This window comes from Eupeodes corollae, chromosome 1, assembly GCF_945859685.1.
Source record: "Eupeodes corollae chromosome 1, idEupCoro1.1, whole genome shotgun sequence".
Lineage (NCBI taxonomy): Eukaryota > Metazoa > Arthropoda > Insecta > Diptera > Syrphidae > Eupeodes > Eupeodes corollae.
In genome coordinates this window covers 168,625,748-168,651,291 of record NC_079147.1, presented here as the reverse complement: position 1 = coordinate 168,651,291, position 25,544 = coordinate 168,625,748, and the positions used below count along the sequence as shown (strand labels likewise).

Genomic DNA, 25,544 nt, shown 5'->3' with positions numbered 1-25,544 from the left:
CTTCGTTGAACCCCGAAGGAAGTAAGTAAAGAAAATAAAACGACTACAAGCCGGCTGCTAGCGAGGCGATGGTTGGTGAAGTTGTGTTGCACACATATAGTTGTATGGAGAACACATGGATAGGGAGACAAAATGCAAAAGACAGAATGGATAGACAGAGACAAACAGTAAAGCAGAAAAAGATGTCAATAAAATAACGAAAAGAAATCTTGTTACGAAGGTGCACCAAAGAAGAGGAAAACTAGACGAAAAACAGAGCAACCAAACCAATACGGGAAGGTAAATAAAATAAAATACTGCACAGTAGAAATGTTGCTACAATAATCTGGCAAATTTGGTTGATTAAAATAAAATTACACATTAGAATAAATGAAACAGGTATTTGAACTGAGTTAAAAACGGTGGTCCAAAGAGAATTAGTGGCTTATTTAGTAAGAGTAAATATTTCTATTTCTTATGGAACACAACGTGTTTAAGAAGCTGCCTTGACTGATATCAAGTAATGCATATTATCACATCAGTTTGTCAAGACTTTATTGATGGTTGCAGGGCGTAGCTTACGGATTGATTGAATAATATTAGCGCAAAAAGGACACCCTTAGTAAATTGTTAAATATTTACCAGATTGCTTAACATTTAGCAATAATTGCTTGCTAATAAATTGTCAAACTCTTAATAATAGCTTCTTTAAAATGTTTCGCTATTGACTTCGAATAATTGAAACTTTTTCGGATTGTTGGTATAAAATCAATCCTTCAAGCCAAGACTTATAGAGGAAATATATTATCTAGAGTTCCGACTTAATGGGTTTGCTCTCTTTCGGCCTACATAAGGATAAGCATGTGTTAGTTGTCCCGTGCATTTCTTATGGGACCAAGTCATTATTAAAGTAGTTGCTATGGAATTTTGTGCCGATCTTGTTTAACCGCAGGGACAAAACTATGGGTGAACTCAGTCGCTCAAAAAAGTGATCCGTTGAATTCAAAAATTGAAAAATGAATGCAATAATTTAAGAAAAATGAATTGTGCAACTTCTTTTCAGTGACAACTGTGTTAAGAATAATATTTGACTGCTTTTGGCAAACAAATATTATAATTTTGATGGAAATTTCCGCTAAAAACAGACAAAAAACATGCAGAAAGTATAGGGGATCATAGAACTGCAATGCAAACGTAGCCCTATTTGAGTTAAGCCCAGATAGATTAACAACGAGGTTAGAATTTTAACTACTCCACAAAATGTAATACACACCTCTATGACAAGACTGCTGAAATGATAAGGTGATTCTATCGCACTAAAATTCTGACCAAACTCTCGCTCCCTGTGGATGCATTGGCTTTTTAACAATAATAAGCGGAGTTTCTCTTAAGGTTGATGTTCAATGTACCGCACTCTAAGGCCCAAACTGCTAAGCAATAATGAACCAGTTATTAGGGTATTATGTATACATATCTTGAATATTAAGGCAATTGTACCTTGAAATTCTTGTGTAGAATTCTTTTCAGTCTAATGCAAGTATAAATATCTACAAGTCGTGATAAATCGGACCATATTTAGCAAAACCCAAAATTTTGAATGTTTTAGTACCTATTTCCAAGGTAAGAATTTAGAATGTAGAATGGCCCACCTACTTGCTGTCACATACAGTACTGAGCTAGAAAATGTAAACGAAAAAATGTAATTGTGTTTTCATGACAAGAATTGGGGAGAGTACTATAACTCAGCCGACAAAGTTTAGTGACGCATTTGTATAGAACAGTTGAAAAAAACGGTTTTTGCAATGGGAGGGGGTCTATCTCCCCACATTTAAGGGCAAATTAAAAAAATGTGTACGTTGAATAGAAATAATAATTAACAAATATGGAGATTTCAAAGCGAGGTCTAGAAATATCAAGGGAGGTCTGGAGATTTCAAGGGAGGGCTGGAAAAATGATGGGAGGTCTAGATAGATACAGGGAGTTCTGGAAATATCATGCTAGGGTTTGGCAATATCAAGGGAGGTCTGAAACTACCAAGGGGCAGGTCTGGAAATGTCTGTCAAAGGAGTTTTGGAAATATTAAGGTGGCTTGGAGATTTCAATGGAGGTCTAGAAAAATCAAGGTGGTCTGGAATTATAAAGGGTATATAGATTTAAAAGGAGGTCTGGTGATTTCAAGGAAGGTCTGGAAATGTGAAGGAAGGTCTGGAGATTTTAAGGGAGACTTAGAAAAATCAATTGGGTCTGTAACTATCAAGAAATTTCATCGATAGATTTCAAAGGAGATCTGGAAATTTCAAGGAAAGTCCAGAAAAATATAAGCGAGGTCTGGAGATTTCAAGGGAGGTCTAGAAAAATCAAGGGGGTCTGGAATTATCAAGGGAGGTCTGGAGATTGCAAGGAAGGTCTGGAAATATCAAGAGAGGTCTAGAGATTCCTATGGAGGTCTAGAACAATCAAGGGAGGTCTGGACATATCAAGGGGGTCTAGAAAAAATCAAGGAAGGTCTGGAGATTTCAATTGAGACTTAGAAAAATCAATTGGGTCTGGAATTATCAAGGGAGGTCTGTAGATTTCAAAGGAGATCTGGAAATTTTAAGGAAAGTCTAGAAAAATTAAGGGAGGTCTGGAGGTTTTAAGGGAGGTCTGGCGATCTTAATGGAGTTCTCGAGATTCCAAGGGAGGTCTATAGATTTCAAGTGAGCTCTGGAGATTTCAAGGGAGGTCTAGAATAATTAAGGGAGGTGCGGAAATATCAAGGGAGGTCGTGAGATAAGAAAAATTAAAGGAGGTCTGGATGTTTCAAGGGAGGTCTGGAAATATTAAGTGAGGTCTGGAGGTCTGCAATAAATGCAAATTTTATTTCAATTTTGGAGCAACTCTTAATAATTTTGAATTTAACAATCTCTTTTTTATTAAATCAAGTTTTTCTTGAAGGAGACATTAATCTTAAAATTTATTGCTAAGAACGCAAAAAGCTATTACACTATCTTTAGCCATTTGTCCATTTTTTGAAACAATCAAAATGAATGTGAGGAGGATTGTTGGATCTTATAAGTTACTTGTTTGGTTTAATACATTTATTTAACAAAATTATTTCCTAAAAACTTATTACTATTAGAAGGTCAACGCAAACTGTCAACGCGTTGACTATTCGACGTAAAAATGACGTCATTTGTACAATTAATTTTTCAAAACTACACACAAATTATGTTATATGTTAAAATGTTATAATTTTAACATTCTTTCACACATTTATAAGAAAAAAATGAAAATAACGTTGGATTAAATAAGCAATATTTTGTCAAATCATGTAAAAACGTTTTTAAGTATTGACGCTGTGAAATTTGACTGTGCGATGACACAGAAAGTTTAAATTTTGTTATTACGTCAGAGAGTCAACGCGTTGGCCCTTTAAGTTGACCATTTTATTCTAGCTTAAGTCATTGCTTAACTGCAATCACGAAACGACTTAAGTTCTTACAATTCTGCTTAATACATAACAAACTACCCTCATAAAAAGTTTGCATTTATGAACGCAATTTTGGCGGTACTACGGATGTTTTACAAATACAACCTCAGCCTCTATTCAACACTGATAGCACCCAGCTTAACCTTCCGAACACAACAGGGGTGCTATAACACCCCAGGCATTTTTTTTAATTGTAATTTTGCTTCATTCTTTTTTCTAACGTTTTTCGTAAAAATATTTGTTTTTTTATGACTTAATTTTTTATATGTTTTCAACAAAGTATATTAATTGTATTGTTTGAATAAAAAATGTATGTTGTACTTTAAAGTATTTTGTCATCTATATTTTCTTGGCTGGGGTGTTATGTCACCCCTGTTGTGGTGTATGTATATTTTAAAAGTGTTGTGGTCGGAAGGTTTATCTTTTATAAACAGTGAGGTGTATACAAGACGGAAATGTTATTTTTTTTAAGGGGGCCCTTAATCCTTTCTAATATATCCCTGAGTGTATTTCACATTATTATGATTTTATGGGAAAATCAAATTCATTATCGAAAGCAGCTAACATACCACTATAAGAAGAACAAAATTATTGCGAATGATATTAAGGTAATCAAAGGAAGAACAAGGAATCGAAAAAGGGACCTGCAGCCCGTACCCATGGACATGGAAACATTTCAATCATCAAAAGATATCCGAATGAGCTTACGAAAGAGTACTTTTATTTTTACCTCAATTTCACCTGTGTGGTTTGCAAATAAAAGCAAAAAGAATGTTTTGCTTTTAAGTTGGAAACAAACAGGTACAGCTGTGTACCTATGTATGTACCTGTGTCAAAATCCTTTGATCTGAAATTGGGGTTATTACTATGAAAAAATTAAATTGGGTGGCGCAACAGTCCGTTATGAACCAGGGCCTAGTGACTTACAACTCACAACCATTCCTGTGTGCGAGTACTGTTGTCAGGAATGGAAGGGACCTACAAATTTTTAGGCCGAATCCGAACGGCTAATTTGAGAAAGCACTTTTTCATGGCAAGAATTACTCTTGAAGGATTTGTCAATTCCTCGCAAGAGGCAGTACCCGCGAAAATTCATTTTTTTTAAATTACGGTGGCACAAGCAGGGATTGAACCCAAGACCTCTTGCATGACAGCCCATGAAACAAATTTTGAGAACGAACTATCAACTTTAACTATTTGAAGTCTATCAGCTAAACATAATTTAGCCCTTTTTAATAGAGAAGAGTGAAATATCAAATAATATCTTTTTGAAGACTATTTTCCATATTCGTTATGATGTAATTACGAAATTTGTTGCCCTTGGTTTCCCTGCTACAAACTCAAGTTGATAAACTAAAATATAAATCTTAATTAACTCAGTTAACCTATTACAGACTTTCTTTTCAAATACTTTCAAAATTGTACAAATGGGTCTATAATTAGTTACATCCTATTTTGAACCCGATTCAAAAATTAGTGATAGATAAGAAACCTTCCAGCATTCCTTTGGCTAGGTTAAGTTAGGTTAGGTTATAGTGGCTGTCCAAGATGGAAACGGACACACTTAGGCCAGTTTAATGGCCCATTGTGATACCACATGAGGCTTCCTCTTAAGCGCAATGGAACCAGCTTGAGTCCCTTACGAAACTGGAGACGCTGATTATACCGATATGATTTAGATCGTTAAAGAAGAATTCTCCTAGGTAATTCTTGCGTTTTCAGAGCAGGGAATGTGTAGAGAAGATAAAGAACCGTTTTTTCGTCTTCCTCGCTTCTTCCAGCTTCTGCAAAAGTCCTTTGAGAATAGTCTCGCCTAGTCTCGTGGCGTGCTTTCCTATTAGACAGTGTCCGGTTATGACACCTATTATCGAGCTTATATGCGATCTGCTTAGAGAGAGCAAGCACCTTGAACGTTTTATATCCAGTGTTAGCCAGATGTTTTTTGTAGCTTGACACTTGGTGATGTTGTTCCACCTGGTGCCTGCCCTCCTCACAGCGTCTTGCATTAGCAGCAGTTTACAAGTAGCGATCGGTATGCCAGTACTTGCCAAACGTGGTAGGATGGGCTGTACTGTACCGTTCCTGGCGAGTTCATCTGCCTTACAGTTACCTGGAATGTCTCTATGGGCCGGCACCCAGCAAATGTGAATATTAAACTGTTGCGCCATCTCCATAAGAGATGATCGACAGTTATGGACTGTTATAGAGTTTTTAGAGACAGAGTCCAGAGATTTGATAATGGCCTGGCTATCAGAGAAAATACGGATATCAGATGTTGATATCACGTTTTCTTTGAGCCAAGACAAGACTTCCTTAATCGCCAAAAGTTCCGCCTGGAACACGCTACAATTATTGGGAAGGCGGAATAAAATACTTAATTTCAGTCGTTCAGAGTGCACACCTCCACCAATCCTTTCTTTTGTTTTTGAGCCATCTGTGTAAAAATGGATTGACTCATCCTCCAAGAATGTCTTATCCTCCAAAAAAGATCTGGGAATTATAGAAATCTGGAAGTTTCTGTGGAATTGCAGTTGGAGGATGGTGTAGTCTGTGTGCTTTGGAATTGATTTTAAATACGTTAGAATTACGGAGTGGCCAATGTTGTTGTTAGTCCACTGCGACGAAGCTTTGAGGCGAAAAGCAAAGCTTGCAGATATTTCTTTGCTAAATATGTCAAGAGATTTAAGGTAGAGCTAGGTGTCCAGTGCCGCAGACGGGGTCGTGCGAGGCGATCCGCTTATACATAGGCAAGCTTTATTTAGCTTATCCCTGTTTATACCTTTTTTCTAAAGCAGTCCACCATACTGCCACACCGTACGTTAAAATCAGTCTGATTGCCGATGTGTATAGGCAATGCGTGATTCTGGGTTGTAAACCCCATTTATTACCAATAGCTTTTTTGCAAGAAAAGGGAGCTACAGTAGCTTTTTTTACTCTTTCCTGTACGTTGCGTTTCCAATTTAGTTTTTTTCTAAGACAAGACCCAGGTATCTAGCCTCGTCTGAGCATTTTAATTGGATTCCTTTAATATAGGGAGGGTTGACAAATGGAATTTTGCATTTCCTCGAAAATAAGACCAGATCGGTTTTGTGTGGGTTGACACCCAGTCCACACCGATCAGCTCAAAGTATTAGTCTATTCAAGGCATTTTGTAAGAGTTCTTTTAGGATGTTAAGATGCTTTCCTGAAACAGCTATAGCAACGTCGTCCGCATAGTCTATCACTCTGAAACTCTCCGCATCCAGACTAGTTAGGATTTCATTCACCACTAAGTTCCAGACACCTTGTGGTGTCTTTCTACTAACGAATTGTCTACCAGAAGAGTTGTCCAGTTTTGAGTTAATTATTCTGCTAGTAAGCATTAATTGAATTAACTCCCGAAGCGAACTCTTTACATTTAGAGATGTTAGTGCAGATGTGATTGCAGATGTGTCCAGGTTGTTAAAGGCACCTTCGATGTCAAGGAAAGCAACCATAGTGAACTCTTTATGATGGAGGGAATATTCGATGGTGCGTAACGCTGTTTCCACCGATTTACCTTTACAGTAGGCATGTTGAGACGAAGACAGAAGTCTTGTATCGATACGTGCCCTTAAATGTATATCAATAAATCTTTCCAAGGTCTTGAAAACAACTTTTACTTCTCTCCATGCCGAAGGCACATGGACCAGGTAAAGACAGGTGGTAAAAATTGCCTCAAGGATTGGTGCAATTTTATCAGTAGTCTTTTGTAACTGGGCTGGTATTATTCCATCTGGTCCTGCAGATTTAAATGGGTTGAAGCTGTTGAGAGCCCATTGTAGCTTATCCCTTGTGATCAGATCTTGTGGATATTTTGTATTTGAACTTGAACGTATATAACTATTGCAAGTTTCGGTAAGAGAACTACCAGGAAAGTGAGTGTCCAATAGTAAGTTCAGCGATTCATTACTTGAATTTGTACAGGAGCCGTCTGCATTTTTCAAGCAGCTTGGCATAGCTGGACTAGTTGAAAGAATTTTCCGTAACCTAAAGGCTTTAGAAGTTTCTTTTTCCTTTACCTTTTCTTTTCTTTTTACCTTAGTGCCTTCTTGTAGATTGTTAGGGATTCTTTGTAAGAGTCCCAGTGACAGGCTAGTCTTGCGGCTTTGGCCCAGTTGAAAAGTTTCCTGCATTCTTTCCTGAGCGAGTCAAGCTCTGAGGCCCACGATTGTGGTGGCCTCTTTCCTCTTATGTGTTAAGTGGACAAGCAATTCCTAGCGTTCTGTTCATAGCTGAGGTAAGGTCATTGACATTGTTGTCAAGTTCATTAGCGTTAGGGGAAGGACTAGATAGTCCAGGTTCTAGTAAACTCTGTAATGAGTTCCTGTATTAAGCCCAGTCAGTTTCGAAAAGTCAATGGATTCGGGTTATCATCCACATTTATATTGAACTGGATATATCTATGATCAGAGAACGAGTGTTCTTTGGATACTTTCCAGTCCGAGATCATATGGTGAATAGTATCTGAGACAAGAGTTATGTCTAAGACTTCTTGTCGAGTTTTAGTTATGAAGGTTGGTTCATTTCCAACATTACTTACTAAGAGGTTAGTACCAAGTTTATAATCAAAAAGAGACTCACCTCTGTCGTTGATATTCGAGCTACCCCATACAGTATGATAAGCGTTAGCATCGCTCCCAATAATTAGGCGGATCCTTTGCCTTTCCGCTTCAGCGACGACTTTCCCCAGAGTTTTTCCAGGGAGAGGGCCAAGGTGGTCATGGCCACGATACGCCAACGCTAGCCAGATGTATCTTTGTGGTGGTATCTTTGTCACTGAAATGATGGAGTAAAAATACATTAATGCCACGTTTCACTTGTATGCAAGATCTAGGTTCAGGAGTCCTGAGTCCTCGAACAACGGATCCCACAATCCATGGCTCTTGGATCAGGACAATGTGTTCCCCGTTTCTCGCCAGACGGAGGATGGAGATTAATCTGTACTAACTGCAGCATTTTGAATACAATTGGGCAACCTCCACCACGGTTTTGTTCTGATCCTCTGAGTCGGAGGATGAACCCAAGAGTTCGTCCTCGCTCAGAAAGATCATGTTAAGTTCATTAGCGTTAGGGGAAGGACTAGATAGTCCAGGTTCTAGTAAATTATGTAAGAGTTCCTGTATGAAGCCCAGTCAGTTTTCCGATAGTTTCGAAAAGTCAATACACTAGGGTTATCATCCACATTTATATTGAACTAAAATATCTTTTCAAAACATTGAGATAATAGCTTCTAGCTAATTTTTACTTATAAGAAACATTGTTTTCAACATTAGGACAAATTTTGAGAAAAATCGAATTGACAGTTTTCTTACAAAAAATAAAAACCTAAAAAAATGTATAAAAGTTGGTAAAAATTGATTTTCGACTCAAATATCGTTCCAAAAATTGTAGATATTGGCTTTTTACTACTTTTATCTTTCAAAAACTATTTTTTTTAACATTCAGTCAAATTTAAAAAAAAACGGAATTGACAGTTTTTGTACAAAAAATTAAAAACTTAAACAAAATTAACAAAAGTTGTGAAAAATTGGTTTTCGACTAAACTACTTTTATCTTTCAAAAACTATTATTTTTAACATTCAGTAAAATTATGAAAAAACGGAATTGACAGTTTTTGTACAAAAAATTAATAACTTAAACAAAATTAACAAAAGTTGTAAAAAATTGGTTTTCGACTAAAATATCTTTACAAAAATTAGAAATATTGGCTTCAAACTAATTGTATCTTATAAGAAATAATGTTTTTAACACCTGATACAATTTTGAGAAAAATCGAATTAACAGTTTTTTTTTACAAAAAATATAGCTCTAAAAAAAACAATACTAAAACTTGGTAAAAATTTACTTTCGACTGAAATAGCTTTTCAAAAATTAAAAACATTGGCCTCTGACTTATTTTATTTCACAGAAAATATTGTTTTCGGTATTTAGTAATTTTTATATAAAAATCCAACAGTCCGTTTTTTCATAAAAAATTAAATCTACATAAAATAGTACGCAAATTTGGTAAAAATTGATACGAGTACATATAGACAAAGCATTAAGCAAGACAAATCGACAGACGGGATGGGAAGTTATCAGTGTGGGTCGCATCCCAGCCTCTTTTTTTTAAAGTATTCATTTTGTATTAGATTTGTATATTAAGTAGATTATTAATTTCACAAAGGTCAAAATTAAACAGCTATAATTTAATTTTTTTTTATATTAAATACAAATGATGAACGGATGCTACGAATCTCAAGACGTAGCTTGTTAAAAGTTCTGGGTGCTACTGAGGAGTAAAAGTTTAGAAATTAACGATTGTTTTCATTTTTACAAAATTTTTTGCAAAATTGGCAAAAAATTGGTTTCCGACTCAAAATCTCGTTACCAAAAATAGATTATAAAATCATAACTATTTATATATGCTAAATGTGGTTGGTCATTTTAGGTTAATTTCTTAGAAGATGCCTTTACTTACTGATGTTCAAATGGTAGACATGTGCATTCAAGAGGACACAAGCGTCCACAGGTTTTTATCAAAACCCACCTCTGTCTATCAACTCCTACTCTCACCTCCCCGCGGTGAACATCGGGTGCCTAGTACTTCAACTGGAGATTGGGTTCCAACCCCAGTGGAAAGTTTTTGGGGGCAGCAAACGAGAGAGGGGGGGAGAGGTGTTTCCACTAAGGCGCCTCTCCTTATCCAGGCGGCAGCGGACGAATTCACGAGATGGAATCAACGGTGGCGTCTACAGTTCCAGTAAGGTTGAACTACTTAGTGAACACCTTATAGGGCTTCTTCGACATATTCGGAGCCCAGGCCTGTAAGGAGCGTTTTATCCGGCTCTTCTTCCTTGGAGTTATACTAAGGATCTGGCCCTCCAGGTTGGGGGTTGTGCCGTCGGGGTGACTTCCTGGCCACGTAAAAACATCATAGTTTCGAAGCACCAACAAGCCTCGGATACAGACGGATTTACTGTTGACAACCCACGCAAACGAAATAAGGACAACGAACTTCGGATATGTACGTGGAATGTTAGGTCCCCAGACCACGTGCAGCCGAACAATTAGCGGAAGTCCTAAACTGCTGCAAGGCAGATATTGCAGCCATCCAAGAAGTGCGATGGGATGGACCGGGCAAACGCAAACTAAAAGACTGCGATATCTACTACGGCGACTGCTACCGAGAACAAAGACGGCGTCTATTTGGGTGTGCATTTGTTGTTGAAACTAGACTTAGGCAAAAAGTCTTGAGTTTTAACAGTGTGAATGAGCTCCGTAAATTTTACCAAAAGGTAAAAAAAACCTCCCAAGGGTACCAGCCACGAACCGAAGCCTGTAAAGACGATCAGGGGAACATCGTAGTAGAACCGCAGTCGATGCTGAGAATATGGAAAGATCAATTCTCCAAATTATATAACGGCGATGACGAACAGAATGCCGCTGTAAGGGAGATAGAACCAGTCAACCTCGGCGACGTAGATCAACAATTCCGCCTACCCGACCTTGACGAAGTGAAGATAGCTATATCCAAACTTAAGTCAAACAAAGCTGCTGGAGCTGACGGCATTGCTGCCGAACTATTCAAAGCAGCAGGCGATGACTTGGTACGGAGCATGCAAAATATGGTCGGAAGAAAGCAGTGGAAGTGGAGTCTCAGCATAGTTTGCCCGATACATAAGAAAGGAGGCCCTCTAAACTGCGCCAACTACAGAGGCATCAGTCTCCTTAACATTGCGTATAAGATCCTCTCTGCAGTATTATGTGAACGTCTGAAGCCATTTGTCAACAACCTGATTGGTCCTTATCAGTGTGGATTTAAACCAGGAAAGTCCACTATCGACCAAATATTCACACTACGGCAGATCTTGGAAAAAACCCAGGAGCTTCAAATCGATACCCACCATCTCTTTATCGATTTTAAAGCCGCGTATGACAGCATCTGTAGGAAAGAGCTCTACCGAGCAATGTCTAGTTTTGGCATCCCTGTCAAACTTATCCGTTTGTGTAGAATGACGAATGACGATGGAGAAAGGTCGGAAAAGATCTTACCGATTTATTTGATGTCAAAAAAGGTTTTAGACAAGGCGATGCACTGTCACGCGACTTCTTCAACATCGTTCTGGAAAGAGTTGTGCAAAACTCAACCGGCAACACTAGAGGCACAATCTTTCAAAGGTCCATCCAATTACTCGGATACGCAGATTATATTGACATAATTGGAAGATCAAAGCGTGATGTGAGTGGAGCGTTTTTGAGCATTGCGACGGAAGCGAAGAAGATGGGTTTAGTGGTCAATGAGAGCAAGACCAAGTATATGCTGTCATCAAAAAAGGACACTGAACGACGACGTCTTGGACAAAACGTCACCATGGACAGCTATAACTTTGAGGTAGTTAAGGACTTTGTCTACCTAGGCACCGCTCTTAATGCAGACAACGACACCAGCGCTGAAATCAAACGAAGAATAACTCTTGCACTCTAAGACACTCATCATCCCGGTTCTCATTTATGGCGCTGAGGCCTGGACCCTGTCAAAGAAAAATGAGAGCGTCTTAGGATGCTTTGAGAGAAAAATTCTTCTGGCGATTTTTGCGGTCCCGTACGCATAGATGGAGAATGGAGGAGAAGATATAACGACGAACTGTACGGGCTGTACAGCGACACTGACCTAGTTAGCAGAATCAAAGTCCAACGGCTTAGATGGCTAGGTCATGTAGAGCGGATGGACATCAACGCTCCAGCCCGGAAGGTCTTCGAATCCAATCCCGAGGGACGGCGCAGTAGAGGAAGACCGCGACTCAGGTGGCGCAGACAGCTAGCTAGGGACCGAGCTGGCTGGAGACGCTTGTTGGTTGAGGCCCAGGTCCGCCCCGGACTGTAGCGCCACCTTAATAAGTAAGCCTTTACTTACTGAAATGACGTTCCTTTTTTTATAATTAACAAGCATTAACTGTGTTTATGTTTTAACACAGTGCGATCATTAGGAAAATAGAAAAGCATTTAAGAGAAAGGAGATAGGTCTTAAAGTTTAAGCAATAGTTGTTTTTTTTTATTGTTGAAGGCCTAGGTGGTTCAAGATTTGTTCAAATCCACCCATAAATGAGTTGAGTTGAGATCGGGGAACTGTGTCATTCTTTTTTAAGACCATACACATTTTTGGGTCAAAATCGAAAATTCGAACTTTCTTAAAAATAGACCGATTGATTTGTTTTAATTGTCGTTAATTTTTGTTTTACTTGGCTTCTTTCAATATAAAACAAATATTTTTGTATTGCTCCAGAGAGTGCGTACCACAAAATGTTTTTAAACTAAAGTTGAAACATTTTATAAAATAACGCTCTAACGATTTTCATATAAACATTTTGAAAAATTAAAGTTATTTTTTGAAAAAATCAAAAGACGTCTAAATGTTTGGAAAAAAAAACTTTTTTGCACATTTTTAAATTTTTAAATATAGGAACAAATTTTAAACAGACTGTTTGGATACATGAGCAAGTTCGTGTATTTTATTTAAATAAATCTCAAACCCACACCAAAATCTTAAAAAAAATGTTAAACCTCTGACCTTTTTGATTCTTGTGTGCTCATCACTTCGATTTTCTTTCGAATGCAAAATATGACTTACACTAACTACTGCAAAAAAACAAAATTGACTGTGATTACAAAAACAACGTTTTGAATTAAGCCCAAATTCTACGCCACTGCTTTTTATTTATCGAATAACTCTCCTTATATAGAAATGATGTGTATGTATACTATATACATAAGTACATAACTTTACTAACTAACGCTGAATGAAATACACCGTTATTAATATCAATCAATCAATTTAAGTTTTGCTTTTTGACAATGAAAAGCATATACATCCACCAAGAGTTCCAGTTCGGTCAGTATTCAGTTGCAATTTGACACGCTAAGAAGGATTAAGCTCCTGTACCTTTCAAGTTTAAACTTTTATTCATTCATCTTAATAGCTTCAAATAACACGTGTTTTTTTAAATTTAGCGATTTTTAAATATTATTTGTCTTGTTATAACATCGTTTTTGTTCTTAAATTTTTGACCATCAATATGACCATCGATGCCAATTATTATTTTGACATCAGAGAAGAATACCCTAATCTGGAATCGGAAATTCGGGGCATACTTATGGCACATGCTCAGAATGGAGCAACGATTCAACAAATTCGGGGTAAATAGATCAGTTTTAAATTGTGTGGACCGATTTTTTTTGAAATAAATATTTTGTTTAGATGACTTTCTTAGTCTAACGGGTGAAAGGTTTCCCGTTTATGAAGATGTCACTGATTTTCTTTTGACCATTCCATACGTGACTGCTATGTGCAACGAAAATGGCACACGAATTTTCAACATCATGCCTTCGGAGAAGACTCGTCATGTCTACGATATGGTCATTGGCCAAAAACCTCCTCCCTATAACAAGCCACCATCCTATCATTCATCGTTTGGACCGAACAGTTACAATTGGAATACCAATAATAACAACTTGTATAGCAACCGACCATCTTCTGTACGGACTCGATCGGATAAAAATAGCTCACGCAGTGAATCGGAAGGCTTCTATGAGAACATAAACTGCTTCTTCGAGGACAACTACCAATACTTGTAAGTAATTTTAGTGTTTTAGGGTTGATCATTAGCCTCTTTTTTTGAAAAAAAGTCTTCTCCTCTCTTTCTCTCAATATCTTAAAATTTGACAAGTCGGTACTTTAACTCATGTTGTCAAAAATGATTTAATCCCAGCATGTTAATTAGGCTCCATGCTAAACGGTATCTGACATATTTTTTTAATTTTTACGAACAGCCATGTCTTAATTTTGGCTTAAGATAACTGTATTAATTTTGAGCTGTTAATTTTAGTGTTTTATTTGCATTGTGTACATTAGAAAGAAGGTACTATTTAATTAGACTTTAAGTTTTGTCGAACGAATGGCATTTGATTTTAATAAAATTTAAAAAAGAATTATAGTTACTTTGGTTTGAAGCAAGCTTTTTACAAATACAAAATTGAAAACATGAGCTCAAGTTAACATACAAATCATTTGTGAGCTTGTTTTTCTAGTTATTCAAAGTGTATCATCAAATTTTGTAATGACGAGTTCTAGCGAGTTAGACGAGTTTAGCTACCAAGATTAATCGTGAAATTATTGCCTAAAAAGGGTTGTTTGCTTAATTTAAAAAAATAAATTAATATATATTAATTTTTAACTTTCCATATGAAGTTATTGTAATCGGTCTGATTTTTCAAATTGAAAATTTCGACACTTCTCGTCGTTCAAGGTCCCTAAAGTCTAATTAAAGGATTTTTAAAGATATTATGTCTGTGTATGCGTATGTACGTTTATTCGTATGTCCGTACGTTCGAGAAGCTTTTTTCGTCGTCCATATCTCAAGAACCCATAGCGACTTGATTTAAATTGAATATTATATATTGCGACGTGATATTAAACTAATATAATTATTAAAAAATGCAATTAACGGTTGTTTGTATAAATCAAAAAAAAATTAACAATAAAAATGATTTTCTCCTCGAATATTTTACCAACTAAAAATGATTTTATCTCCAAAATAATTGGGTGCAACGTAGCATAACGTTTTTTACAGCTGGTAAAATTTTGAGAAAATTAACAGTTTTTTTACAAAAATAAAAACCTAAAAAAACATTACTTAAACTTGGTAAAAATTAATTTTCGATTCAAATATCTTTTCAAAAATTAAAAACATTGGATCATAACTAATTTCGTTTTATAAAAAAATTGGTTTTGGACATTGAGTAATTTGTTTATAAAAATCCATTTAACAAAACACGAAAACCTACAAAAACAACAAAAAAAACTGTTAAGAAATGACACAAAATATATTTTTTATGAATATATTGTTTAAGTTTAAGCAAGACAAATCGACAGACGAGATTGAAAAATTATCAGTGTAGGTAGCATCCCAGCATCTTTTTTTCTAGTTATTCAAAATGTATCATCGAATTTTGTAATGACGAGGTTCGTTAAAACCTTAAGCAGGAGCTAAAAGAAATTACTGCCTAAAATTACTGTTTGAAATGGGCTGTTGTTCTTTTAAAAACTAACACATACTCATTTTTTCCTTGATAATATTGAAAAATTTTCTACTGTTTAATATAACTACTATATAATAGAAAATAATTTTAATCAAAACCAAAATGTAGTTAATTTTTTTGGGATAATATTTTGATTCATCAATCAATTGCCTTTCATTGAATATTTCAAAATTTGTTATTTATGAATATTCAAATGGAAAATTAGTTTTTTAAAAATATAGTGTTCTAAAGATTTTCTTTATAGTACAAGGGTTAAACTAACGTGTTTGTGAATTCAATTTCAAAAGTTGTCTTACTTATTAATTCCTTATTTATTATTTCATATGTACATACATACAATGGTGGATCCAGGGGGGGCGGGGGGTGTCATAGGGGTCATGACCCCCCCTGGGAGATAATTTGTTTGCTTTTTCGTAGGAATTTCCTTCAATTTAATACTAATCGTATTGCGTTAATGGATATGACCCTAATACATTATTTATATTTATATTTTACCTCCTTAAACTTTGTTACTAAAAGTACTACTTTTGACTGAGGACTGGACCAAGAACATAATGTGAATCGAAAATTCAGCCTTTTCCAAAACGCCTCACAAATTCACCAATTTTTGACCAACTGACGATCCAGGGGGGGGGGGTTTCTGATATGAGATATTAGTAAAGATTTTATCTATAGATTTTTTAGTAATTTAACGACATTCACCAAAAAGTGGTTTGCTGTCAAAAACAACTTAAATGTTTGTTCTCATTTTAGAATTTGAAAAAAAAAAACTTTAGTAATGATTTAAATTATGTTCATGAAAATTGTTTCTAAGAAAAACAGCAAATATTCAGGTTCTTAAGAAAAAACCTTGAATAAGAGATCATCAATTTTATATTAAGTTGCCTTTAAATTCATTTGGGTACCCCGATTCCGTCCGTCTGTCTCTCTTTTCTGGCTCCTACAGTCCAAAAAATTGTGTTGATTGAAATTAAAGTTTTCAGCCGATTAGCGTAAGGCTTTTTTTTTTATTTTATTAATACGAAAAATCAGGGCCGTCTTTAATATTTTGGGGGCCCTGGGCACTGTTCGAAAATGGGGCCCCTTTATGATTATATACAAATGTTATGTTATGTTATAAAGGTATACAGAAAAAATCACATAGCTTTGAATTGATATTTATTCTTTTTGTTTTTGAAATAAATATTTTTTTTTAATTCATTAAAAAGATAATTAGTTATTGCAGCATTTAAAACATAAACATAAACAAAGTAAAAATAAAAACAAAAAATAAATATTTCGTATAAAAATTCAAAATAAAATAAACAAAATTTAATGAAGGGGTGTTTTTTCATTTTCGTGTCGACTAATTTTCAAGTGGTCTTTTAAATACAGGCATTCAGCGTGTAGTTCATCCCATTCATATCTCTGGTGTAAAATTTAGCAAAGATTTGCAGTTCTGTTTTAAGTCTTCTGAATTCAGATTTTTGAATCGAAAAAAGTCAAAACGTTGGTCAATCTTCGTATACGAACCTAGTTGCTGTTTAAAATGAACGCTTAGTGTGTCGACAATGGGAAGAAGGGTTTCAATTTTAAATCTTTCTTTCCCAGTCAGAATTACTGAGGGTCCAGAGCCGTCAAAAAAAGTCTGGCGTGAGCATCTACACCTCACCCTTTCAGAAAGGTTTCCGGGTTTTTTGTCTGGCTGATGAATCAAAGTTATTAAAATTGTCCCTGAGTCCAATTATAAATTCATCTATTGCACTCAGCAATATCCAGGGTAATATTTTGGTTAGGAAGTAAAGTACTTGTTTTGTTAATTTTTTGCAATACAGAGTTCCAAAGTTCTGTAAGTACGGTAAATTCAAGTTTCTACATTTTTTTGCAAAGACTAAATGCTTCCTCTCTGGCCTCTCGTGCCAGTCCTAAATCGTTCGCTATAGACATCAAAGCTTCTTCAATTTCTTGATGACATTTATATAAGGCGCTGATGCACTAATCAGCTCGCGCCAACCATCTTGTTTGAGAAAGACTTTTTAAAACTTTTTTTGGACCTAAATGAGCAGTCAACACACTCCATCGATGAGAAGATACCGAAAAGAAGTTATACAATTTTTGAACAATGTCAAAGAATTTGGTTGCTTCTAAGACACACCCAGTGGCACCCAGCGGCATGAACTACCAAGTTTAATGAGTGCCCTGCATATGGTACAAAAGTGGCAAATTTACATTTTTCTTTTATTATTACCTGCAGACCAGAAAACCTTCCTGACATATTTGCCTCGTTGTCGTAGCTTTGGCCTCTGATATCTGTTATCAATCTGTTATCAAAATGTCATGATCCTCTAAAAACTTTAGAATGGTTTCCGCTAAATAATCAGATCTATGTTCGTTAATTGGAATAAAATCCAAAAACCTTTCAACGGGCTCGTCTTACGTAGCGAATAATAAATATTAGTTGATCAATATGAGACTATTAACGTTAATTGAAAAATATTTTGCCATTTTGACATCTTTTACAAAAATTTTCAAGACCTGTCTTCCCATGAGATGAATAAATTCATTGCAGATATTTGCTGAAAAAACGCATGATCACTTATTGGATCTCCAAATTTGCTTAAATGATCTGCGAGAAATCGGTCAAACTCGCTAAGCAACTCAATGCATCCCAAACAATTCCCGTTATTGGGAGATCCGAGAATCTCATTGTTACCGCGAAATGGAAGTCCTCTCGAAGCTAAAAACTTTACAACAGCTACAATCCGAGTTGTTGCAGTTTCATGATTAGGGCCCTGCCCCTGGCTTTTTGATCCGGAATTTTTAGAAAATGTGGAGGACGAAATGTTTTCAACTTGGGAAGATGACTACTCATTGTCATGCAGCTCGCCTTTTTAAATAAAAATAAATGTATACATATTTCTGAAGAAACTAACTTATGAAATAAAAATGTGTGCTTGAACATTTTAAATTTCTTTTAACGAATGAAGTTTGGACATTAAGCATCAAAGCGCATTGAAATTTCTGGATTAATGTATTGATTATTAATTACTTGCAGACGTTTCTCCTGCAATTGAAGTGAAATACGATGTCAGTTTTGGTAATTTTTCAATTATTTCTTTCTGTTGTTTAGATTTCTTTCTTTTCTCGGATCCACATATGTACATATAAATTCCAAGGGAATGTGATTTAAATTGTTCAGCAAAGGTTGTTGTTCAGCAAGGAAAGTACGAATTCTGATCATTCATTATGCATCTAAAATTGTATCGAAATATTTTTTTTCCAGAAAATAGACCAATAGAGGTTAAGTAATGTTTCAGCAATGTGGGGGCCCCTGGTGATTGCCCAGTGGGCCCAGTGGTAAAGAGGGGTCTGCGAAAAATAGCAGCAATCCCCATACAAATTTTTTGGTTAAAACATGTGATTTTCTTAAACTGTCTGTAAATTTTGTGTTCTTTCTACAAGAAAAACATATTTAGGTATTCCTCCAGAAGGATACCCCTCAAAAATCTTCATTTTGCTTTTAAATTTTCCCAAGAACTAAAGGACCGATTTCAAATTGATGATGATTTTTTATGATCAAAAATTTATTTATTTTTATTTTAAGAAAAAAGAAAAAGCGAGTACTGTTGTCAGGGATGGAAAAAAGTTAATTAATCTAAATTTTTTTTAAAATAAAATGGCATTTAAATTTTTGTGAAAAATGTATTTTGCAGGTACATTTTTAAATCTTAAAATACCTATAAACAGACTTTTTGGAAGAAATTAGCAAGAAATTCAAAATTAGGTGTCGCAACAGTCCGTTGTGAACCAGGGCCTAGTGATTTACAACTCTCAACCATTCCTGTGTGCGAGTACTGTTATCAGGAATGGAAGGGACCTACAATTTTAGACCGAATCCGAACGGCTAGTTTGAGAAAGCACTTTATCATGACAAGAATTAATCTTGGAGAATTTGTCAATTCCTCGCAAGAGGCAGTACCCGTGAAAAAAAGTTTTAGGTGGCACAGGCAGCGATCGAACTCAAGACCTCTCGCATGACAATCCAACTAACCATCATGACACTGGTAAAATAAAATAAGCATTTTATTTATTTCAAAATTGGCTTTATGTTGAAAACAAAAGATCTTAAAAAATTAAATAAATCTACTTTTGAAGTGAGTTTGCATTGGATGCTCTAGAACTAATATTTAAACACGAATTTTAATAATATAAATGTACCAAAAACAGCAAAAGTGACACTTTTGTTAAACTAATAACTAATTGAAAAACATAATAAACGGGTCATATCTTTTGATATACAAGCTTTGAATCTCTTGAGATTTGAAGTGAAAAGTGATTCTGAAACGTGTAATTTGTGAGTGGAACACAAACGTTTTCTCCCAACTTATTTTTTTAATTTAATTTTTTAGAGGAAATGTACTTAAAAGCACCTATTTCCTCAAATTCAAGAACCAAGCATTTTTCTCTCTAAAATTTTTAAGTTTTGTTGACTCCTTTAAGATCGACGAGTAAGCAGACTGATAGCGATAGTAATAACAGACTCCTGAAAATTGAGTTCAAAAAAACTTCGTCACAAAAAGTCCGAAATTTCTTCATATCAGATCCTCTTAATTTCTGGATTTTTGAATTTTTTTAGCGTTCTTAGCATAAATAGAAATGGATGCAAGAAAAGTATATTTTATTTTTGGAAGAATAGCTACGTTTCAAAACAATTTCTTACATTTCTGCGAAAATTGCAGCAAAAACCACCTTAACTATTGTGTTTTAGATCTTTAATATGGCATATTTAGAAAACTTTTGGATTCTGGGAATGCTTTCATATGCAGGGAGTCATACACATTAAATAGTTATACCATACTTTGCTGGGCAACAGTGTTCTAAAATAATTTGATAACTAAAGTTATCATTTTAGTAATTAAAATGTGTAAAAGTTAGGTTAATATAATCGTACACATTATGTTATTTAAATTTTGTTAGCCTCCTTTACAAAACATTAAACAACATTTTTAAGCGGAGAGTAAAAACTCATCTAAGTGTGTGCCCCCCCCCCCCCTGATGAAAAGTCTGGATCCGCCCTTGCATAAAAACATTAAAATCTGTTACTATATTTTGTCTATTTTTTTTTTATAGATTCAACCGGTTTAATAATAGAGAAGATATTGCAAATAATTTAAACAACAACAATCTAAAAAACATTAACAATAATCAACAATGTCCTCCAGTGAACAGTTTCACAAATAACTTAAATTCAAACAACGATGACGGACTATTTAAAAAACCACTTCCAAAAAACCGTATTTACACCAGTAGCCAAGGACCACCATCTCCAACCACAACGAAAAGCCACCATGACCAAGAATGGGGTTTAATTAACGACTGGTCTCAGGATGCTCATCTTTTTGATTTTCAACTATTGGGCGATGATTTTATGTTGTATTTGGCCCGCATGGAATTGAAATGCAAGTTCAAGCCAGGTTTGTCCTAAGTTTTTACATGTTTAATTCCAAATGAAAATTGTTACATTATTTCTTTTGACGAAATATTTTAAGATGAAAAAGTTCTGCAATCAGGACTTTGTATTTCGGGGCAAACCATTTCAGCAGCCACTAAGCGAATCAGCCAACTAAGCTATGTTAACAAACGTATGATTATTAACATTGGCTCGGTGGATATATTGCAGGGAAAGCCTTTGGTTAAAATTCAACATGATTTCTTAGAGTTACTCTCGGTCTTGAGAGAACGAGGAGTTATGCCAATTGTCACCACTTTAGCACCATTAGCTTTGTTCGGACATGTAAAATCAATTAAGGATCGATTAGAACGGTTCAATGTTTTTATTAAACAAAGAGCTCCAAAGGTAATCGATATATGGTCATGTGTGGTGAATGAGAAATCACAAACGCTATTTGATTGTTTCCAAGGGTAAGTTTTATAATTATTTATATGAGCTGTTGAGTGCACTTTTTATTTTTTTTTTTTAAAGTCATTGAAGTTGTTGTTCCAAATGAGTTGCAAAAATAATGTTTGTATTTAAAAAAATGAAATTTGAAATATATTTCTGTCCATAGATTATGGTCGCTTACAATGTCTCAACAAAGTACAAACTAACCCTTAAAAGTTAAAAATATTTCTTTCAACCTAATTTTCTTTAAAATGTGCCACTCAGCAAGTGAACCGTGGACGTTTTCCTTAACAAACATATGTTCGATATATTTTATTTATTTTTAGTCAACCACGTCAAGTCACCGGGAGTCATGTTTCGTACTTATTTTGGAACAAAATTGGCCGGCAACGAATACTGAAGAAAATCGAATCTGAAATTGAATATTAACTTAAACCTGATCATGATATCCTCTTAGTTATTTTCTTTTTATGGTTTCTATTCAAGACTTGACATTAGTTTTTTTAAATTATTTATGTATGTATTGTTTGTTTCCTAGATGAAATTATAATAGTCCACTGAAATTTAACTTATGAAAGAGCTTTACAGTCTAGGTGGCGATTGTTTGATTACTCAAGGCATTGCAGTTTTTAAAAGAGTGAACAATTTCTGGTGGCTTGGTTCTATACAAGTACAAAATCACCACTCGTCCAGTAATTTTTAAGTTTAATTGTTGAATAGATTAAGAAGTTCTGGTCAAATTTTTGGTCAAATAGAACATTCAATAAATAGGGTACCAATTTATTGAAAGTCCTATGAGGATAGCAATCAATCAAATATTCGACCCGAACGATGTTCCAATTTTAGACCTAATTTTGATTGAAAACATCTCTTACATAAGGCTTTCGATAAATGGGGTACCAAATTTCTCGAAAGCCTTATTAGGTATATTCAGTCAATATTAGTACTAAAACGGAACGGTTTATGTCTCAATCAGACTAAAAATATTATTCGACTGGTGTTTTTGTAAATGTTTGCACTAAAGTTATCGGCCATTGTCGATTTTTTTAAAACAGCAGACATAAAGTAAGTTACCTAACGGTCGCTTTATTTGTTTACTAGAATTTATTTAAACACTCACTGTGTCATTGTGATGTTTTTAAAAATGTTGAATAAAGAAACTCACTTGCTCTTTTTTATTTTGTACCGAACAATTTTAAAGAAAACGAATACTAGTGGACTAATATAAAACCTATACTTGTTTGATCATTATGTTTAATTTATTTATTGTTAAGTTTAATGTAATTTAAATGTTGTTTGTCAATTATTTGTAAATTGTTATCTGTAGGCATATATTTGTATATTTATTATTTTGTTAGATTTTTGCCGGCATTAGATTACGAAGAAGCCGTTAATCTTTTTTAAACTTTTATCTGTGCACAATAAATATTTAAAAGATTTTTAACGGTAGTCTAGTTAAGTTTGTAAATCTATAAAATTCTCTTTAATAAATCACATCCATGGATGATTTAAAAAAAGAGAGATTTATAGCAAAAATATTTATAGAAGTTTAAGTTTTTCTTGTGATATTGTTAATTTAATATTAGTAAGTTTGTTTAAATTGTTTATATTTAAAAAAATTATTATTTATTTTGTTATCTACTTAGAAATCAGTTTAATTAAATTAGTCTAGATATTGTTACCCACCTTGAAGTGTTAAGATTGTCTTTTTCCTATGAATTTGCATATGTTTTTCTTTGGTGCATCTGAAAAATTCTGCATAATTTATGTGAAAGATTCCATCTTAAATTTATACATGTTCAAATTTTCAAATCGATTCAAAGTTATTGTAATTTTAAGGATATTTTAGTTGTTAAAATAAAACGCATAGTCTTAAGTCTAATCAATTTTTCTTTGAATTTAATTTTTGAAATCGTTCATCAGATAGTTGACTTGAACGTTACACAAACAAAAGACTATTTTTCTAAAGGATTAAGATGTCCTGAACTCGAAGCTTCTCTTTAAATTTTCCTATTAGATTAGGTTATTAAAAACTGTTGAACTGTTTAAGGGGAAGACTGCAGATGGCTATTTCTCTGGAGCATAAACCGTTAAGATAATGGTAAAAAAAGGTTAGGTTAGAAATCTTACGACAATGTTTAAGCGAAGTTAATGATCTAATGATGGTTTTATAACCAATTAATTTATATGCTCGTTCAGTACTGTCCAAGAGGCTTAAGTAACTTGGAGGAGCAAAAGCTTGGGAGTTATACTTAAGCTTTGGTCGTGTATAACAAATTTTGGAGATATGGCGTATGTGATCGTTCCACTAGAGGTTGCTGATACACATACCGAGATAATCGAGTTCTTCAGTCTTATTGAAGCAAGTGCCGTGCCATGTCTGATGGCAAGGGGGTATATCTTACTTTAACGATAAAAGACAGCATTGGGTTATCGAAGCATTAAATTCCACGCAATTTTTATTCCCCATGCTTTATTACCAACGCTGTTTAGGCGGGAATTTAATAAGCTTGTCATATTTGGTCTTAGCAGTTTCACTTCCGAAGAAGTGGGATGTGAGTCTAAAACCGAATATGAAAAGCTAAAGGTAAGTCATAGCGAAAAAATGTATTGGATTAAAAGTTGCACACAGGATATCATTAATAAAAATGAGGGAGAGTGTTGAAACAGAGCTTTGGGCACACCAGCATTTCTGTTTTGGTTTTGAGAATAGAATCCATCCAATATACTACTTGAATTGAACGATCCGAAAGGTAATTACTAATCCAATGAAGGCAGGATTCATAAAACCGAAAGCACGCATTTTTGATAAGAGAACCTTACTAACTTCAATACGATGTAAACAATTGCTCCACTGTTCGGTGAGATGAACCATGAAACCACCATTGAACTTATTGCTGTGAAAGCCTTACTGTCGGTCATAAAGAAGCTTTTGATCTTCGAGGTATTTCTTGAGCTGATAATTAAACAACGTTGCATGACCTTGAAAATACTCATACGTACATAAGTGCAATCGGTCGTAATTGGGGGTGACGAAGATTGGCCTTTCTTGTTAATTTGCTGGACTATTGCTGTTTTCAATCCGCTCGAAACCTGAGGAGTATAACAGATGAAAAAGCTTACCTCTTCAGAACAATAGGGGGGATACCATTCGGATGAGCGGATTTATGTTGGTTAAGATCTCTAAGGATTCTTTGCCTAGCAAAGGAATTATCTTTCTTTAAAGAGCTTAGTAGGTAGAAATGGCGATCTCAAGGCAACCTAGCCTGAGATCCAATTAGCGCTGTAGTGCGCCGTTTTGATCCTTTGATTGAAAGCCATAGATTGATAGAGAAGCTTCATAGCGATTATGTTAGAACCATTTTGTCGCATTGAGAAAAAAGATTAGGTCTCTAATCTTTGTCTCAGATAGCTCATCGAGTTCTTGAAAGAATGCTTTTCCAAAGCATTACATTCTGGTGTTTACCAAAGTAGGAGACTTGCAGAGGAAATGGATTATGGTTTCACTTTCTCTTTGGTCACTACAGCTACGGCAAGAGGTGTTGTAAGAGATACCCAACTTCATGCAGAACTCCTATAGGCCAATGTCCGGTACAAACCACAAAAATCCTGGCTATGTCTTGCCTTGGCCTGCAGAGAAGATCGTTTGTACGGGTTTTGTTATAGGTGGGCCATATCTTCCTAGATATAATGCAGTTGGGTAAAAAGCTCCATCTTCGGTTTGATTCAGTTTGGTAGATAGAAAAGATTTTACCCTTCATAGCACCAAGAGGAATGTTAACCATTTCCGCAAGTGAGCTATGAAGAGCCGATCCTTGCCTGGCTAGCTCGTAAGCCCGTTCATTTCCCACGATACCACTATGGCCCGGAACCCAGATCAGGGTGACACCGAGGTTAATATTCAGGCTCGCAAGCTCATCCTCATCGCGACATTGCTGGACCAATTTAGATGAGGATATGGCCGAGTAAATGGCTGTGACATCTGCCTGACTGTCTGTAAAGATAGCCGCATTTCGGTTTTGGTTTGGGTTTTGTTTAAGTAACTTGCAAGCCTCCCTTATTGCCAGCAGTTCAGCCTGAAAAACGCTAGCAAAGTCAGGAAGCCTTAAGGAT

General features: G+C 35.2%; 1 protein-coding gene across 2 annotated transcripts; it reads left to right on the top strand.

Annotated features, from left to right (window-relative positions):
- Nucleotides 1-13,333: 13,333 nt before the first annotated feature.
- On the top strand, nucleotides 13,334-23,304 carry LOC129939853 (maternal effect protein oskar). Of its 2 annotated transcripts, none has more exons than XM_056048030.1 (5): nucleotides 13,334-13,648; nucleotides 13,710-14,082; nucleotides 20,660-21,003; nucleotides 21,079-21,451; nucleotides 21,598-21,737. In XM_056048030.1, exons 1-5 carry the CDS (start codon nucleotides 13,528-13,530, stop codon nucleotides 21,635-21,637), a joined length of 1,251 nt encoding a protein of 416 aa, XP_055904005.1. In that variant the 5' UTR covers nucleotides 13,334-13,527; the 3' UTR covers nucleotides 21,638-21,737. The 2 variants fall into 2 exon arrangements, with proteins under 2 accessions (XP_055904005.1, XP_055904004.1); XM_056048029.1 differs by lacking the exon at nucleotides 21,598-21,737 and adding an exon at nucleotides 21,758-23,304 and having other exon boundaries at nucleotides 13,335-13,648.
- The last annotated feature ends 2,240 nt before the right edge of the window (nucleotides 23,305-25,544 follow it).